This window comes from Alligator mississippiensis, chromosome 4 (genome assembly GCF_030867095.1).
Source record: "Alligator mississippiensis isolate rAllMis1 chromosome 4, rAllMis1, whole genome shotgun sequence".
NCBI classification, from domain to species: Eukaryota; Metazoa; Chordata; order Crocodylia; family Alligatoridae; genus Alligator; species Alligator mississippiensis.
The window spans coordinates 136887352-136907167 of NC_081827.1; the positions used below are offsets into that span (position 1 = coordinate 136887352).

At 42.8% G+C, this 19816-nt stretch overlaps 1 protein-coding gene across 1 annotated transcript in view; it reads right to left on the minus strand.

Annotated features, from left to right (window-relative positions):
* LRP6 (LDL receptor related protein 6) overlaps window positions 1-19816 on the minus strand; it is a 196092-nt gene that overhangs the window by 7709 nt on the left and 168567 nt on the right. The window contains exons 16-22 of the mRNA XM_006267901.4: window positions 15010-15219; window positions 13634-13759; window positions 10038-10274; window positions 8613-8723; window positions 6423-6653; window positions 4920-5056; window positions 449-546 (exon numbers count right to left, since the gene is read on the minus strand). Coding sequence (XP_006267963.1) covers window positions 449-546; window positions 4920-5056; window positions 6423-6653; window positions 8613-8723; window positions 10038-10274; window positions 13634-13759; window positions 15010-15219 — 1150 coding nt within the window. The remainder of the gene's footprint in view (window positions 1-448; window positions 547-4919; window positions 5057-6422; window positions 6654-8612; window positions 8724-10037; window positions 10275-13633; window positions 13760-15009; window positions 15220-19816) is intronic.

Below are 19816 nucleotides of genomic sequence, written 5' to 3' on the forward strand. Positions count from 1 at the left end.
GGAACTTCAAGACCATTAAAAAACTGTTAACACTATGGAGTGAAGAGAGAATAGCAGGAATCAGGGACATGATAATGAACCATGAAGTCAGTTGACTCCCTCACTGCTGCCCAAACAGAACGGCTGCTGCCCCTCTCAGGCAACTGCACGGGATCTAAAGTTTGGGTGGAGCGGGAAACAAAATGAGGTGCAGCTGAACCACTGGACCCTGCCTGGATCCATCACTCAATATTGATAACTTTGGGATAAAATGAGTAATTTCTGTAAAAAAAAAACCCCATACAACACATCTGTACAATCATTACAGAGATTAAAGTTAAACACTTGTATAACAGTGTTTGCTACATCAGGCCCTTTGACTGTAAATTAACTGGGGCATGGGCTTTCTTTTATTCTGTTTAGACAACACAAAACTGATCCTGGTGAAAACTAACATAATAATAATTACCTGTAGGATCTGTGAGTAGAAGGACTGTTTGACGAATAACCAAACTCCATGGTGTAATGTGAACGTTCTGTCGCTGGTGAAGGCGGAGGATTCAAAATCTTAAAAGAAAAATACATGTTGTTTTATTTTTTTAATTGCCATGGTAAAATTGAAAAGGACATAAAAACAATACACTTGCAATGACAGCTCTACTCAACTTTAAAGAAAATACTCCCCTGGATCATGGTGTACATGTAAGAAGTCTAGTCAGGTGCCTGATGAATCTGCTTGTATAGAGTCCTGCAACCATCACACCAAGACCTTGGATGCGTAATTGTAGACAAGAGTATGGAGTGGAGACTGCCCAAAATCCACCATTCCCCCTTTACATCACTGAGACAGAATCCAAAGGCCAGAGCAAATCCAGATGTTCAGTGCCTTGATCACTGTAGCTTCTGCCAGTAAGCAATAGATAAGAACTGCTGCCGATTGCCTAATGCCTCAGCAAGGGTGCATTTCTGTCAGAATGACATCTCTTAGTCTGTCTCCAACCAAAGAGTAAGACAGAGGGGGATAGAATTTGGGGCACCCTATACTCATCTTACTCTGAAGGTTGCAACTTTGTGGTATTTTATAGGAGCTCTCTCACCAAGAGCAGCCCCACTACACTGTCACCAGGACCTCCAGTTGGATCCAGTTTACGGACATACTCAAGACCATTATTTTATAGGTACCGTCAGTTAAGGGCTGCACATCATGGAAGACATGGCTTCTGTTTTGGTGCAAATTTTATTACCAGATACTAGGGCTGTGCAAAGCTTTAGTCACTGATTCAATTTGGTGGAAATTTGGCCCAATTCGGCAGCCGAATCTCCAAAATGGAATCGAATCAGGAGAACCTTTAATATCTCCAAATCAAATCAGAACCCTCTGAAGCGATTTGGAGAAATTCGATGATTCGGACATAGACACAGCTTTAAATGTTTTTTCTGTATACCGCAAGGTACCAGGTGTGGCTCATGAATTCTGAGATGGTGGGGCAGATGGAGCATCCCACGGGAGCATGGGGGGGTCCCCAGCGTGCTCAGCAATGGATCCAGAAATGGACCAGAAGCACTTCACATCCACTTCCAGGTCCGCCATGGAGTGCACAGGGGACCCTGCCCCCTGGCTCGGTGACTGGTGCCTCCTAGGTCTGGGGGGGCACCCGGGGTCCCCCCACGGCCTATCGCTGAGTTGGAAGGGCACGGGGGGGTCTGCCACCAAGCACACAGGGGGCACCCCACCCTCCTGTTAGACGCTCCATGTGCCCCATCATCTCAGCATTCACGAGCCGAGCCTGGTACCTCGAGTTATGTAGAAAAAAACATTTAAAGCTGTGTCTATGGCCGAATCACCGATTCTCTGAATTAGCACTGAATCTTCAGGTTCAGCTTTGGCCAAACCGAATCAGGACAGTGATCCGAATCAAGTAATCGAATAACTGTCCCCTAATTCGGGCCGAATCTGAATCCAAACTGAATACAGACTGTTTCACATGCCCCTACCAGATACCTTCTCAGCATCTTGCCAACTCTGTTTATACCACACCTATCTGAGTCATTATCAAGTTTTCCACATAAAGAGCTGACAAATACTGCTATTCTGATGCTGAAGAGTAAAGCTGAAGAAGGCAGTTCAATACTGGATAGTCACCGTGAATACTATGCCTTTGGCAAACCAGCAGATGTCTACTTCTACCAGCTCTTGGTCCTTGCATATTATGCTGTTTCCATTTTTTTGTTGTTGCTGTCTACCAGCAACCATGTATTCCCTAGATGGCTGAACGGTGAAATGCACATCAGCGCTGAGAAAATGGTGGTGGTACGCTTTTGAACTAAAATACATTGAAAGTGTATTTGTTTCAAAGCGTACTGCCACTATTTTCTTAGCACTGACACAAATTTCACCATTTATACAAATGTATGTCACAGCACTGGGCGCGTCAGTTTGTGTGCTCCACAAACTTGATTAATCGAGTCTGCTCTGATACGCTGGATTTTGGGCATGTTGGAGCAGACAAATTTATATGTATAAATGCCAGTGTCTAGGGAGCGTGGCATCCCAGACGACAGTCTGGGTAAGACAACAGGTAGCAGAAACTTCCTGGCTTCAGGCACAAGCTACAATACCAAGCCAATACCTGGCTGTGAGAGGATTAACACAGGACTGTCATTTTGACAGCCATCTTGGTAGCTGGATAGCATGGACAGGCTCTCTAGGCATACCTCTTTTCTGGCAAAACAGATTTCCTACATGCACCCCAATTCTGGTAGGCTAGGTGTCCACTATATGCGAGAAAATACAATATGTTGAATCATTTCACTGTGAACTGGTGGACACTATGTGTCCTGGGACACAGGTCTGGTTGGTCCTCCGAGCACCCCAACACTGCATTGCCCCTCGCTGCCTACACTGAAGCAACTGGCTTTTCTAGTATTGTAGGCAGAGCTCCACTGCTTTCTTTTTCTGCCCATTTTGGTGAGCCTTTTTTTTTTTTTTTTTAAATCAATCAGTTCCCTTACACTGTTTGTTTAATAAAAGTTATCTTTGTAACACCTAACTCTACCCTCACTCCCTACTCAATTGCAGCCCATCATCATATCCATCCAGTCCCTGTGAATCAAAAAGTATGGGTCCAAACACTTCCTTCTGTCCTGAGTCAGGCAAGCACTTTGCAGATTTCGGTCATTTGGGCTAAGTACAAACATTCAAAAAGTCTGAGGCAGAACTGATCTAAGTTACGTGGTTTTCTGTAAGCAGCGTAGTTTAGTTCAGTAGTGAACAGAACACATATCTGCCTGTTGGTGGAGGAGGAAAATCTTAGACTGGATTCTGCCATTTTTAAACCAGTGCCAAACTTCTCTTTTGTTATGGGTATACACCGGTTTCCTATCACTTGTACTGATAAAAGTGTAATGTCTGTACCTGGACTTGCAGGCTACTGAAAGCCTACTGAACCTTATGTTTATATGAGAATGGAAAGCAGAAAAGTGAAGCTGCCCCCACCCACAGGTCCCACGCCCCTGGGGATTCCAAAACCTGGGTACAAGCACTCCCCACAATACTTGTGTGCTGGGAGATGACTCCATACCCTGCTGTCAAAGCCACACACTTCACACAATTGTGAACCAGTTCTCAATCTCTGACATTTTGAAACAGTTCAATTGTTATTTGCTCCACACCCTAATAATGTGAAGGTAGCCATTGTAATTAGGGCTTCTACTAGAGTTATGGACAGCAAACTACACTCTCATCTTTACAGGTGAGCCTTTTATATAGTGCGTGACGTGCTTGAGTTGGACACGATGGGAGAAGTTCATTCTGCCTGTACTAGACCTGCTCTATGGTGATTTTACAAGCTCTAGAACAGGGGTGTCCAACCTTTTTGAATGTGGGGCCGGATCATGAACTTTTTATCACCCAGTGGGCCAGTAGGAGCGGGCGCTCGCGTGGCCTGTCCAGTCTGGCCGCAGCCTGGGGGTGCAGGGGTCAAGGGGTGGCGCCTGACCCTGCCATGTCCTTCCTGCCACCTGGGCAGCCTTCATGATGCTCCCACACCTGGGCTCAGCAGCCAGGGGGACATGTGGGGACTCTACAGGGGGGTGTGGGATGTGCAGGGACACCCCCCTGCTCCCTCTCCCCCGGGGCAGCCTGAGCCCAAGCGGCAGGGGTCCCTCCCTCCCCAGGGCCTGCAACTCACCACCCCCAGCATGATGTCTGTGGCATGGAGGGATGCAGGGAGGCGGGAGCAGCACCGGCTTCCCACCTGACAGCCACAGCAGCTGCAGCAGCAGCATGTCCCACAGGCCCGACCACATGCAGCATCCCTCCGAGCCAGCATCCACGCCCCCTGCGCCCGCCCGCCCACTGCACTGCAACCTGCTCCAGTGCACGCAGCCGGCGGGGACCAGCGCAGGGCGAGGCTGGGATGCAAATGAGGAAGGGAGGGGTGGGAGGGGAGGAGCCACACCGCGTCGGCAACATCAAGCTGATGCAGTGCGTGTGGGAACCCTGTCCCTTCCCCAGCCCTTCAGCAGCCATTAGGAAGCTGCTGAGGGGCTGGGGGAGGGACAAGGGGTGGGAACAAAAGTAAACAGGGTTTACTTTCGTTTCACATCGCAGCACCGTGGGCCACAGAAAATGGCTTGGTGGGCCGCATGGCGGCCCATGGGCCATATGTTGGACAAGCCTGCTCTAGGACAATCAGATCAACATCTTTCCCCAGCACTAAATCCAATGGAACTTTTTTTTAAGCAGAACATTTCTCTGTGACTGGGAAAAGGCATGTTGTGTGTATACATTTTCCTCACATTCTTCCATTCAAATGCATTTATAAGACTACAAATATAAAACAAAAACCTTCACCTGCCAATAAACTAGCCTCACACACACACAGACATCTATCTGGAAGATATAGCAAACATGGTCCAAGAACAAAAATGTGACTTACAGGAGGAAAGTAAGTGCCCTTGGTACTCGAGGAGCTACTGGAGGATGCCCCCGTGACATGGGCCCTGTCGTAGGGTGGCCCACTACTTCCTCCCATGATACTAAGGGAGCTGATCACAGATTTACCACGAGACATCCCTAAAGAAGACAAGATACACTGTTTATAGCAGTAATCATCTCTTCAGGGTAAAAATGAAGAGCAGAGAGACAAAGTTAATGCTAAAGTATTTCTACAGGATAAAAACATTTTACATTTGAAACTCAAAATAAAAAAGCCTCCTGCATTAAGTAATCCTGGTCTGCTGGATGGAAAAGTGAAATCAAGTTACTCAGAAGATAAACATGTTGGCTTAAACCTATTATGGGCCAAGCTCTGGGACTTGGCATGGGGCTGCACAGGAAGCTCACGCAAAGACAGAGACATTCCTTTTGCTCAAAAGACTGGAGAGCACTGCAGCATTACTGCTCTGCTTGAGAACACACAAAGCCAATGCTCCGTGTCTCAGCCAAAGGCCTGAAATGCGTGAGAGAAGAAAGAGGGTTTGTGCTTTCCCTTCCACAAGGAGAGGTTATGAAACACAACTAAGTGGGACTGGTGGAAACCCAGGAGGAAAAGGAAGAGGCCTGCAAGTGTGCTTCAGATTATAAACAAGAACTATTCTCAGAGCCCCCTATGAAAAGCAGCCTAATTACAGGAAGGTGGAAGGGGCTGATGCATTGTTTTAACTGTGTTATAGGTTTGGAAAGATCAGTTATAGGAAAAACTTTAGTTCTGAGTTCTGGATCAAAATGAAGCAAAAACACAAGAGTTCATATTTTAATAAAAAGACTTGGCACTAACACGGAAAGCTCATTTATAAAACAAAGACATACAAAAATCATGCACATTAAATTAAAGATTAACTGCTTATATAACCAAATCTTAGTTCTCTGAAGCCTTCTAAATACCGGCATCAAATAGCAGTACAAAGTTGTAACCCTATTCCCAGATGAGAGAAAACCAAGGTCACTATGGTTTCTTGTTAAAAGGCCATACAGAACTTTCCACGAGAAAACAGAATATCTGTCTCCAGAGTCTAAGGCAAATCCCACTTAACAAGGATGACTGCGTTCTGCCTGAATTCCTGTCAATTTAATTCTTCTTCTCACTTCCTCATCCTTTACTGTTGTATTGCTTTGTGGGTACTGGTCTCAGAAGAGGCTGAATTTCAATAGTGGAAATCATAATCCCCCAGGTACATGCATAAATTGGAACTTAGAGCTCTGTTGAGTGTTCATGGCTTGTGCATGACATAGCCATTATAAGTCAAATAACTGATTAACAAACAGCAGAGAGTTCACAACCTTACCTTCCAATGGGCAGATCCCTGGAATTAGCACATTGGAATTGGACCCAGCGCATACCTGTACTCTGTTGTTGTGGATCTACAATAGTTTGTGTTATATTTACGTGATGCCAAAAGACAGACTAAGGAACCCATTGCTTAGATACCTTGTTACTTACCTGGGAGTGACCCAGACAAGGAGCTTGGGTGAGGCACATAACCAAGAGGTACAGAGGCTGGTCCATGTACCACGTAGTCATTGGTCATCGTTTCCCCATCCCCCTTCATACGTGGGCACAGAACCCTCTGGCAGATAAAGTACATTGCTCCCACAACAAAAACAGTAAGGATCACTCCAATAATTGAGCCAATGGTGTTGTTGGGCTGTGGTGCTGGCTCCTCTGTTGTGTCTGAAAGAGAAGAGGAAAATCACATTCTAAAACTGTGTCTGATCCAATAACTTTATTTGCACTAAGACTAGTATTCAGAGAAAAACTGGAAGCCTATACTACTCACAGTTTATTACAGTCTCCTAATTAAACCTGTGTCATGAATAAATAGCCACTAGGGACTAGGATTACATTCCTACTTGTCATTAAACACAATTGCTTTTCACATTTGACCCAAGCAGCACATTAACCTAGGACAAAAGGCTAAAGTTCTAATTAATTGTGCTACATACCACTACTCCCCCATCTCTGCTCAGTAGGGGCTTATTAATCAGGGCTTAGCATTTACAGATGCAAAAGAACAGAGACATGGCAGCAACATACGATTCGGCACTTGGCATTTCCAAAAATGCCTAACATACCCCAAATTGTGGTAGCAGCCATATCTGATCATCAGTCCTAGAAGTGGTATTTTTGAGAGAAGATGCCAGAACAAGTGCATAAGTAGTCAGATACAGCCAGCTTTTCTGAAAGCATGAAACTCTAAGCAGTGATACTTTTGGGTACATATTTTATTTGTTGTCTAATCTCTTATCCTCTAATGAGGGGCTGCCTTAATCACACAATCCCTTGCCCCCTAACCTCTGCATCCACACTTTATTCCATCTGCTTGTCTCCCAAATTTACAGAGAGAAGAAAGTCAGTCATTAACTACAATTCTATCTCAGTGCATGTATGGACATAACTTTTTCTTTACCATTTAAAAAGAGAGAAAGATATGACAGATCAATGTAACACATTGTATGCATAAGTCTGTGGGCTGCTTTACATGTGCAGGTAAAGGCATGATGGGATCTAATGCATGATCTACACAATCGCATCTCCTGTCCTGCCACACGTGCTAGACAGAAGGTGTGACTGCTGGATCATGATCAGATCTCATCATGTCTTATTGCCTGTGCAGGGGGAGCCCAATCCCAGGCTCCCCCCACACTAACAATAAGAAAACTCCTGCAGCTGGGAACCCCCATCAGTTGACAGGGCTCCAGCTGTGGGGGCACCCAATACACCCCCGTGGTAGGGAGACTGCAGCTGCTGACTTTGACTTCATTTTTTTGTTTTTTCCTGTTAATTATGTCTGTTACCTGCAGTATATACTTCTGTTGGAACTGATGGACAAATCTCCCTGGTCACAATATCTAATCATTGAGTGATGACAATGAACTTAAGGCTGAAATCTGTTCTGGTTGGCCTGTTCTTTTCCTCTATAGCCCTGGAGGTTTCAAGGCAGGCAGACACAAGGGATATCGTGTTCCATAAACTGTAATCTACAGCTATAAACTAGCCAGATAATTGCACCAAGCTTTAGACGTAAAAGAAATGTTTTAGGATGTTTATGCACAGACAGATGTGATTAATACAAGTGGATCATTATTTATCATAACAATGGGAATAGCTAAATTGTACATAGCTCTTTTTTTTAAATTCTGATTCTAGAAGAACTGCGTGTGAATTCTTTGGATGAGAGACTTATGAAACAGAGAAGAATGGTTTTGACAGCCCCACCAGAACATTGATGAGACTCTTATAGGAAAGAAAAGCACTTCTCCTTTGGACATACAAGCATAATATAATAAAGCAAAATTTACATTAAAATATCTAAAAATATCAGTGGAAGAATATTTAGATAGCTCTGCATTTAAGACTTTGTATTCAGTATACATTTTCATGCAAAAAAGAGCCAGATGCTACTTAGCTTTTTTCATTCTGTGGTTAATAATGATGCCTGTATATTAGTTACTGGGCAACCCATGAGGCAGGAGAACTTGCCTTACAATTAATGCATGTGGCTCTATCAGTAGTTTGACAGTGAATTCTAATTCACCTGGGAGGCACTGGGGGAAGGGTGGGGAAGGAAGGAAGGAAGCAACAGTTTTCCCTCACAGCAACCAAGTCTCTAATCACAGCTTGTAAACTTACAGCATCCATGCTTATCTGAGTTATCACTGCAGTCCAAGTTGTGATCACATTTCTTGTTTTTTCCAATGCACTGTCCACTAGTGCAGCGGAATTGATCAGTTAAACAGAGCACTGGGAGGGAAAGAAAAAGTCCAGAAATATTAACTATCAGTCATTTTGACTCTCAAACAGAATCAAAGAGGCAAGTCACTAAGACACACAACCCGAAGTCTCACAAAAAAATTACCCGATGCCAGTTTTATTCTCTGTAGTATTTCAAGGCACAATATTTATCCCCAGTGACAAACTTGCATAAAATGCAGTTCCTGGTTGCAGATAGGCTGAAAGTGATGACCTGAAGGCATTATTTCCTATTTAAAAGGTTACAGGTATAGCTTGACTATATAAAGTCAAAGGCACAAGGGTTCTAGTAATTACAGGAAGTTAGCCCACGATATGTTTATTATAGAATTGGCAGGAAGCAGCCTCTAGTTACCATTGCTACTTATAACAATATTTGTGGTTCAACTGCAAAAATAATTAAGTTATTAAAAAAATCTATATCAAGCTATGAAACTAAAAAGCTTATTTTAAGAAAGATTAAAGTTCCTCTGGTTGTTTCCATCATGGTCTTCTTCTTTCTCACTCTTTCTTTCTTATCCTCTCCCTGGTCAGCAAAACTCACAAGGAATGTGGAACCCTCACAAGACAAAAATCATTTGTTTTTCCAGTCATGACTATTACTTTACAGCACTTTGAATTTTGCGTTTTTTTGGAGGTTGCAGGTGGAAGACATCCTCAAAAAAATCTCTCAAGCTGTCTCCATTCTTAGCTCTGTATTATACAGCTACAATACAATAAGTCATTATGATTAACTGTTAGACACAGCATCCATTATGTAGTAAAAAGGTATTCATTTACCTATTATCAGGATTCATTTAATCCAAGGTTGTGTGTTTTCAGTTGTTTGTTTGGGTTTTTTTTTTTTACAGCTGGCAATAAATCAATATCTAGCTCTTATAGCAGTGATTCTCAGCTAGGGTACCACAGCACCCAGTGAGAGCTGGTGCTGCATGGTGCTGTGCAACACTAGCACCGTTGTGTGTGCAAACATCTGCACATGATTCACAAGAGAAACCCAGAGATTTCAAACAGGAATTCCCAGTGTCAAAAACTTTCTGACCTATTGGGGTGTTTCTGAGTTCTCTGCAATAGAAGAACTGTTCTATTATTTTACCAAAGACAAAAAAGGTGTGAAAGCTAAGAGCTGGTATTTTCTGGGAAGTGTCTTAAGTCTAATGAGGGATACCTTGAGTCTAAGACCTCAAGGTATTTTACAAAGGAGGTCTATATCTCCCTTCTTGTTTTGCTGAAGAAAATGAAGGATGGAGACAGAGAAGTTAGTTGCCCAAGGTGTCAAATAGCAGAGCACGGCACCCTTTATACCTTCACAGTTCTTCTCATCTGAGTTGTCCTGACAATTTGCCTCTCCATTGCACCGGAGGCTGTTCTCTACGCACTGCCCACTTTCACACTGGAACTGGGAGTCTGAGCATACAGGACAGTTCTTCTCATCACTATGGTCTTCGCATTCAGTGAATCCATCACAGCGCCAAGCCACTGGAATGCAGTCAATCTCACCCGTGAAACAGGTAAACTGCTGAGGGGAACACGTTGGGGGTTCTTTAAAGAGAAAAAAAATGAATGCAATAAGTTAAAAGTCCATGTCCATAAGCAGCACATCTTCATAGGGAGGGATCAGGGAATCAGGCTGACAAACACATCCTCTCAGTACTGGAAAAATAATCTGAGCTCCATATGCCAGAGTGCAGGCTCATGTGACTAAAGTACCATTTGACTTGAAATGACAGGAAAGGGACACACACGCACACAGAAATCACAGGACAATTCCCTTCCTCCCACTCTTCCCAACATCACCCTGTCCTTGTACTTCTTTAAGCCTTCAAAGGTTTTCACTTGAAGTCACACAAGAAGAGCTCTACTCTTCTTCTCCACCCCTTCCCACAATCCCACTGTGTACACAAAAGGCTCACTTTCTTTTTAATGTTCAACAATAATGGTATAGAAAACATTAAAAGAATATAATGTGCTGCAGATGGATGCGCTGTGACTCAATGTCTAGTTATGTGCCCTTTACAACTGTGTTCAGTCAGACTTGTTTTAAACAGACAAAAAAATTGCTCTATCTACTCAACTGCTGTTTCAACACAGCTGTTAGCAGTTACTTAACATTTACTATGCTAACTGTTAATCTCATGTAGTAAGCATGCATTTCTTTTTTTTCCAACTAAGAGGCCATTTTTTTTCTGGCCTAGTATTAAGTTTGCTCTCAAAAAGTATCTGGATTATGTTAGTTCTTATTCCAGCGTGTGACCACACGTCGCCTGGATGGCTAGTGAACTGCACAATAAATGTACTCAGGAGGGTGACACAAAAACAGAGTTCTCAACCTCTACTTTTCCTCTCTGACCAAATGGGGACTAGTTACAAAGGCAGTATCACCAAGGAGGAAACCTCCTGTGGTTCTCTATGACACCTCAGCTTCGGGCTGGAGTGAAAGGAAAGGGGAAGCAGGAGGAATAAGCACAACCCAAAGCAAAAGATTCTTGAAAGAGAGAAGTTACAATTATTTGGGGAGGGGAAGGAAGTTGCAATAAAAATAAACATGGCCTTAAAATTCAGAGCAAAAATTTTACTTAGTCCCCTTATGCCTCTTGCTTTCAGTTTGTGTTGCATGAGTTGAAGACAGGCAAGAAAGCACAAATCTACCCTGCCTTAGGCAAGAAGTTGCCAGATTAGTCTCCTGGGTCATCAGTCTTCTCTCTGGCCCACACCCTACAGACCAGGCACAACAAGGGCAAAGAGAGATTCAGTCAACTTAAGGGAGTAGGACACATAGCAATGGCTTGAAATTGCAGTAAAGTAGACTTAGACTGGACATCAAGAAAAAATTCTTCATTACAAGAGCAGTGAGATAGAGGAATAGACTGTCTAGTCTATTCCTCTCCTTCATTGGAGGTTTTCAAGAGTTTGGGTAATTGGTCAGGGATGATTTAGGAATAGCAATCCTTGGAATGTGCTGTGAAGAGTAACAGCTGGAAGTCCCACTTCTCTCTATTCTCCACCTCCTCTCCCCTCACTCAAACATACAAATTGGTCAGGGATCATAACAAAAGCTCTGCAGCCCAGAGCAGAGCAGGTGGAAACTGAAGAGGACCGCATTCAACAGCAGAAGACTGAAGCAGAGCATAATAACCAGCCTAATTATGAAAGATTAAAGGAGCTGAGATAAATTTACGGAGGGGATAAAATGACAGAAAAGGGAATTCTGGGTCTCCATTCAGGATGTATAATGCATAGAGTTGGGTCTGCAATCCCCAAATTGAAGAGTGGAGGATATTTGGTTTTCCCACTCTACTGGGCTTAACTCTTTGCTACATAGTGCTGGGAATTTTTTTTCCCCTTCCTGTTGCTATATCAGGGGGTTTTTTTCACCTTCAGAAGCATTGGGTGTTGACTGCAGCCAAGGCTAAGAATCAGCCATGAGTGGCATGTGCCCCTGGCAGCTGGGGGGCACAACTGTGCCGGCAGCAGCAGGAAGGTCCCACAGACACCACTGGCACTGTTGACAGGGTGGGGGGTGGACGGCGATCACCCACTGGCAGTGGCAGCCAGGGGTGATCGTGGACCACCCACAGATGCCACTGGCAGTGCCAGCAACAGGGTGGCAAGTGGCGAGCGCCAGTATTGGCGGTGCCTTTTTGCAGGAGGTGCATGTGCATCTGCGTATCCCCCCTACACATCGCACCTGGGATCAGCACACCAAGGTGTGCTGATGCTCTTGCTGGAACCAAAAAACCCATCAAGCAGGAATTTCACCACATGATCAAAGTGGCATGAACTGTGAGTGTTTTTGCCTTTCTCTGTTGCAGGGAGAGGAGGGCCATAGTCCACTTCCTTGGATCTCTCAAGCATCTTTTAACAACAACTTCCCATCCTTGAAAGTGGTAGGACACTGACAGTGCCCTCACTGCCCTGCTTTATGTGTGGCAAATTAGGGTGTTTTTGAGGTTTCTGGCATTTATTCCTGGTAACTAAAAAGTTTTTAAGAATAGGTTATACAAATATTTTTCTAGGATAGTTTAGATAGGGATGATCTTGCCATAAGCAGTGGATTGGACTAGATGACCTCTTAAGGTCCATTCCAGCCCTGCTTTTCTAGGATTCTAAGATTAGTCCCTGAATTTGGGAATGGCTCAGGCCAAGGCATATCCAGAACTACTGTGCCTACTATTCATATTTACCAAACCATTCTGAGATCCCAAATTCAACCCACTTGGGGTGGAGATCTTGCTATAAAATATGAATTATGCTTTTCAAGTCCTACTGTGCACCTCCCCAAAGATACACTGACATGCTTCTTACATGGGTATCAAAGAAGCAGTATTCTATGAGATCTCTGCTGGCTCTCAAATAGCTGCTGAAGTGAAAAAAACTCTGTATTTAGCATCAATGACCCTGACAAGAACACACAAACATTCTGGAGTACATGCTAAAGAACTTGAGAAGATGGCACAGATTAAACAAAAACAGTCCTGTTCAATTCAGGTTTTTCATGTGCCAAACAAAAAATGTCAAACCAACAAAGGAAAAAAGCAAATCCCACCCCAGGTGTTTCAGATGGTATTACAGAACAGAATAAATAATCATAATAACCCCTCTATCCCTCCCCCCGAAATAAGAATCCTTTTAATATGTAAAGACAAATGGAAATCTGTGTTATTTAAGAAATTACTGGTATCCTCACCTCAAAGATAATGAACACCACCCACAGGGCCAACAGTGGGGTGATACAAAAAGCCCACATCGGTGTTGTATCAAAAAGTAAAGGAGCAGTAGTACAAGACAACTGGTTCTCTCACAGTGCTCGCCTACCTCTATAAAGGACCCCCTACATGGAAACCTGAAGCTAACATGCAGTTGATCCTAACTCGGGCTCAGTGACAACTGGAGGGACTCACCTCCACAGGACAGTTCATCCTGTAGTAGGACAAGATGTACTGGGCAAGAACAACGAGTGGTACCATCTCCCTTCACGATGCAGATGTGCGAACACCCACCATTATCTTGAGAACAAGGATGCTGTCCTGGAATTTTAAAAACAACATTTGTATGCAATTAACCACTTCCACGAATCTGATTGTTATTTTTAAAACAAGAGAAGAAATTAATGAGGGGAAAACTGTTCAGGTTCACTTTTTATGAGGCTGATCCCCTAACAGGCTCAGAGTAAGTGATTCCCAGCACCTCTATAGAGCCTCAGTGATTTCAATGGGGTTCTGCTGGAACACATGTGAAGTGGCTCATAAGCATAGAGCACATGAGTCTGTCTCCCTTCCCAAATGGGAAATGCCTTCAATAGAAGCAGCTCTAAAGACAGCTTAATTAGAAATGTTTTTGAAGGAAAAAGTTATCTGAAGCATCGTGTACATTCAGGCAATGCCACATTTTTAAACAGTAAACAAAGCCTTATGTTTTTGTTTGTTGAAAGAGGCAGGACTGGATCTGGAGGAACACAAGTTACCTAGGATGTCATGAAGCCATTCTCCCTCTATCTAAAGCTATATTTAAAAAAACAACTTTTCTGATTCACAAAGTTTAAGGTCTACAGACTGTCTCCAAAACTCAAATAAAAAGGCTCTAGATAAATGTCTTTTCATTTTAATGTTTAATAAGGATGACCTACTTCTTGAAATTCTTGACAGATTTATTGTGATCAACAACAAACAAAGCTAGTGGTAGGCTGTGCTGAGGCTTTAATTAAAATATCCCCAGGCAGATTCTGTAAAATTTCTCCAGCTCAAGATATACCGCATAGCCTATATTAACTGGTAACTGTTTCCCCTAAGTTGACTGCGGTGCCTTTTGAGGGCCCAGTCAATTCCCTGCTAATTTTAAGTCCGGATAAGGAAGTTTCTGCCCTATTAACTTTCAATGACAGGTGCTGAACTAAAGTCTTCTAAACAGATAAAGTACGCAGTTGTGGACTACACCACTCTGCCACACAAAACTTGATCTGGGACACCTCTTCAGGGAGCAACAAGATATGCCAGTCTGTCTCTAGATCACTCCTTCATGCTTTGTAGAAGTACCCATCAGGTTGCCACGGGATTTTGTGATGGGACCCTGCCCACTGCCAAACGTACCAAGAAAACTCAACTAATTCCACACAGGACACCGAAGAGACATCCAATGATGTTAAGTTTTAGCCACTAGTGACCCGAGCTGGATTTCAATCAATGTTGTATGGAAGAAAAAGTCTTGTGTGCCTTTTGCTACTCCCTGGCCACATCCCCACAAGTTATGATTGGTTCTTGATGATGGGACTGGTACATACTGTATTCCTGGATATTGAGTTCCTTAACAGCGTGAATGTCGCTGAGTTGAGCAATGCGAGCTTGCACCTTTGTGCGTCCTCCTTGACCAGTCATATCCATTTTTTCAATCATCTGCTGTTGCCTATCAATCCAGTAGAGCCAGTTTTCAAATACTGTCAGTCCGACAGGCTGCAGAATGTTGGAGTCTTCTAAAACAATTCGGTTTGCACCTTTGGAAAGGAAGTGGTAATTTAAACAATAGGAAAAGACTGGGACAACACCAGAAACATATATTTTACAAAGATACAATAAATATGCTATACACATGCACAGCTTAGTATCCTTCATAGCATGGTGGATTTAAATTACGCAGGCAGACCACCCTTTTTTTTTTCATTTTCAGTAGGTACACAAATGCATTATTGCCTTCTATAAAGAGCTGGAACTAAGAGAAGAAAAACATACACAGTGGAAGTTTTGGGTTTTAGCCTTCATGACATCAGGAGTTTCAGTAATATGGAGGGGAAATGCGTATTTTTTACTCCCCCCAAGCCACATGTGAATGATCAGAAACAATTTTAAGTTTTGTGCAGGTGTCTGAATTTTTTAGTTTGGTCCTCAGGTGTTAACTAATGGAGATGAGATAAAATCCTAAAGAAGAGGTAGTTTAGTTTTCACAAGAGTTATGAGGTTTACGTAAACTCTTGACTTTCCCATAACCTTTATTTCAACTTGCTAAAACAAACTGCTTTGCCTTCATTAAGAGATTAACTGGTGTTAGCTGGCTTGAATTAGAATACAGCTTTTTCCCTTGTGAAAATTTATCCTCAGTCAGCAAACAACCCCGAGTACTGATGGAGAAGTACATTGGCTGAATGACTGTGCTAAATTGGGTATGTGACTTTTAAATGGTTGTTGTTAAATCTCAGGGTTAGTACTCCAAGCAGTGCAGTTCACTCCAGTCCCTAGAACTACTGGTGAAGACTATCTGTAGATTTAGGCCCCTTGCAAATGTTAATGTAATCACATGATTGTCTGAGGAATTTTAGGCCCAACCCTTAAACTATGTGACTTGCCATACCACACGTGTATGGTAGGACATGCAAGGTTTGGGATAAGGCCTAAAATTCCTTAGATCCCATCTTCACAACTGCTGGTGGGAAGAGAGGTTAGGGCTGCTCCCTGCCCAATCCTGATGATCAGTTTATCACTTCTGGGCAGCTCCCAGGTTTGGGACACAAGAGGACTCATGCTGGAAACATGCTAGGCCATGGGAACATCTTTGTGGCTGTTTTGCCATTTTACGGTGTGATAAATTCATTGCATGTGGGGGATGTTACAATTTACCGTGTGATTAACATGTGAGATAAATGGAATGCCTGCCAGGGGCCTTAGGAAGAAAAATTATACAGCATTTAAGTTTAAAAAACAAATGCATTTGTCACAATCCAAACAGCTAGAAACTTAACACTTGAAAAACCCAAAAACTGAGGTTATACTATATAACTCCGCAAATTTGGTGGATGCTGATTCAACAAATTTATCAGGTCCTACGCTTAAAACCTCACTTCCTGCCCCCACCTCCACCCCCCGTATATACATGCACTTATAAAAAAAATTGCTTTTCTTTTGACAGACTGAAACATTACATGATTTAAAATTACAGGTAAACCAGAGCTGTACATATATGACAGCAGGTAATAGCCTGTAAATGTATTCAACCACATTATGTTTAAAAAAAACATTGACCTTTTAACTGGTATAGTGAATAACCACAGACAAAAGGATGAAACATTTCTGCCCAAAAACACATGTAGAAGATATTGATTTTAAGTTATCTACTTTCAAGTATTAATGCCTGGATGTGAATTAATGAAGCAATCTGAATTTCTTATCTCAATGTTTAGTTATACCACTAACAATATTTTCCATTGTACATCTGTCATCAGATGATCTCAAATGCTTTAAAATATAAATTAAACTAAGAATTACTATCCCCGTTTTAGAGAGAACAAACTGAAGTATACAGGCGTTAAGTAACCAGCTCAATTTCATAATAATCAGATGGTAAAGTCTAAAACAAACCCTACAATTCCTGACTCTTACTCTGTAAGTGATAAACAGTTTTCTGATTCATTTGTCTAGAACGAAGAACCTGGCTGCTGGAATGAACTGTATGCACCTCAATGCAGAAATAAATGAATTTGCAATGTGGATGGCTAATGCCAGGCATGTGGTTAGAACAAGTCATCATCATAGAGATCTATTCTGGCTTTAAAAACTACAAATATGAATCACTGTATACATGCAAGATGATAAGAGAAGGGGGAACAGGAGCCATGCAGAGGCCCTTGGGAAAAGGGAAACAGTGTTGATTGTTGCCAGTCTTCAGAAGAATAAGAGCTTTATCTTTCTGTGTGGAGTTCTCTTACAGTGGAATGTAGGTGAGGGCAATGCAAGTGATATTTAGCATTGTGGTGCAGAAACTTGAAAGCTTAAACATGCCCTGGTTTTTACCCATAGTTGTGACTAAATTATTACTACTAACCTAACCAGGACACTGAAATTTACTTTTCCATAAACTTGACCCTAAGCCCTGAAGTGGAATACAAAATACACACACGACACCTGCTAGTCCTACCAGGAAGCACATAAATGAAAATCCTATAGCTCAAAGCATTTACTTAAACATAAACCATGACTAACTTTCTTCTTTCCTGATAAAAACCTTCCAAAAACTGTAACTTGGGGAGAGAGGGGGAAGAGGGGACCTGGCACTTACACACAGGACTGACTTTCAGAGAGGCTGTACAGCTGCAACTCTCAATAAATTAACAAGGAGCTATAGACAATTACATACAAAAATCAGGCTCAAAGTATTTTTTGGTCAATATTTAGTTTATTTGGAAAACAACTACATATACATGCTTCAGGGGTGTACTTGGTAGTTGTGCTGGTCTGGGACAAAAAGACATAAAAAAAACTAGGTTGCAAAATGATTATTAGACCATCTGGAAAATGGCAAGAAAACTGTCCCTTTCTGCAAGCTTTCAAAGTCCCTTCGTCAGGCTCTGGGAAAAGTGTAGATGGTACAAGATGGTAAAAAGTCCCCATAGGTAGAAAATAAACTTCAATGAAGTTTGCCCTTTATCATGTGAGAACTCTGGGAAGTCTAGTCCTATCAAAGGAAGTTTTCAATTGGTTCTCTCACTAGGAGAAAAGAACTGGGCTCCAAGTGCCTTTTTAAAGGGCAGGAGAAAGAATACTCTCTCACATGTGAAGCATACTGTCTCTCTCCCTAATAGTAACAACAGTTGTAGACCCCATAGAAGTTACTCTGTCAAAAAATGCCTATTAACCAGCCTTTTAAAGCCAGCTCTGTGTCATCAGTTAGAAATAAGGTTAGTAATTGCTGTGATTTATCTTGCAGGGCAAATGCCAAAAAGTGAGTGTTTGAAAAGGTTCTCCTCAAAGTCCATGGAGGGAATTGCAAGGTGTTACTAAGCAACATACAGGATCTGACAGCTGATTTTTTTGAAGGTAGGATTGTTTAAAAACAGGAAAAGTTGTTATATAAAATATCAGACGGGCCTTGAATGCTGGTGTCCCAAAAGCTAAGAGATAATAGACTGAGAAACAGGAAACGCATAACTTTAAGCTATCCATAATTTAAGTTAGGGCTGTCCAATAGGCAGTCGGTCGGTGAGACTCATCCAGCCCACAACGGGTGAACCTACAGCCTTCTGGGCCCCCAGGCTGGGTGTCATCCCATGACTTCTCTCCTGCTGTTACAGTCTCTGGGCTCCTCCTTCAACTTTACTGGTCTGCCCTGCCCCTGGTGGGAGGGGATGTGGCCCAAGGGACTGAAAGAGCCCGTGGCTGGGGAGCTCGGGGGAACCTGGGGACTCCACACTGTGCAGTGGCATGGAGGCAGTGCAGCAAGTGTTGTCCACCCTGGGGGTCTGTGCAGCATGCAACTAGGGGTCATGCAACCCCCAGCCACTCAGAAGCTCGAGAGCTCTGAGTAAGTCATGCAGGGAGATGTTGAACCTATACTGGGCAAAATCATCCAAGCATTCACCAAGCTACAACTTTCAGAAAAGAACTTACACTGCTTTAAGACATTTAAGTGCAAACCAATGGTTAAAGCATCCAATTAGGAGACCAGAGTTCTGTCCCTAATCTTTCATTGACTTGCTGTGCATCACTGGTCATATATGGTCTACCTTGCTGTGTGCCTTGGTTCCAGCCATCTGGGACTATGGATTAGAACCACTTGTCCTGGCATACAGGCATGTTGTGAAGCTTAACTAATAAAAGACTAATAAAAGCAAGGGACCACTGATGAGCTCCAGCTGAGTGGAGAAGCCGCACCCTTTGAAGTAAAAGCCGCAACAAGCAGCTGAATGGATTGCCTTTCATTCAGCAACCCACTGTGAACTAAGTTGGTTGTGAACCATGTGGAAATGAATGATCCAGGTTTTACTGTATAAGGAGATACACATTCCAGTTGCCATGTTATATAGAAATGGTCAGTACATACTGATTTAACGCTACCACCAATAATTTTTTCCCCTAGCCACATACTTGATGTTTCACTTGACAGAGACTAAAGTACCAAAAATGACAAAGCAGCAGGGATTTAGCTGCAAACAGGAGTTTGGAGGAAAACTAGGCAAAGGTCTTGAAACTGAAAATAGACAGCAAGTAACGTTTAGCAATTAGTAATGTAAATCACAGATTGAAGAATGAGAGAGAATGTGTATGCTGTCTGAGTCAGTCACATTCCCTGGCTGTGAACTTGAGGAATGAGAACAGTCCTCATAC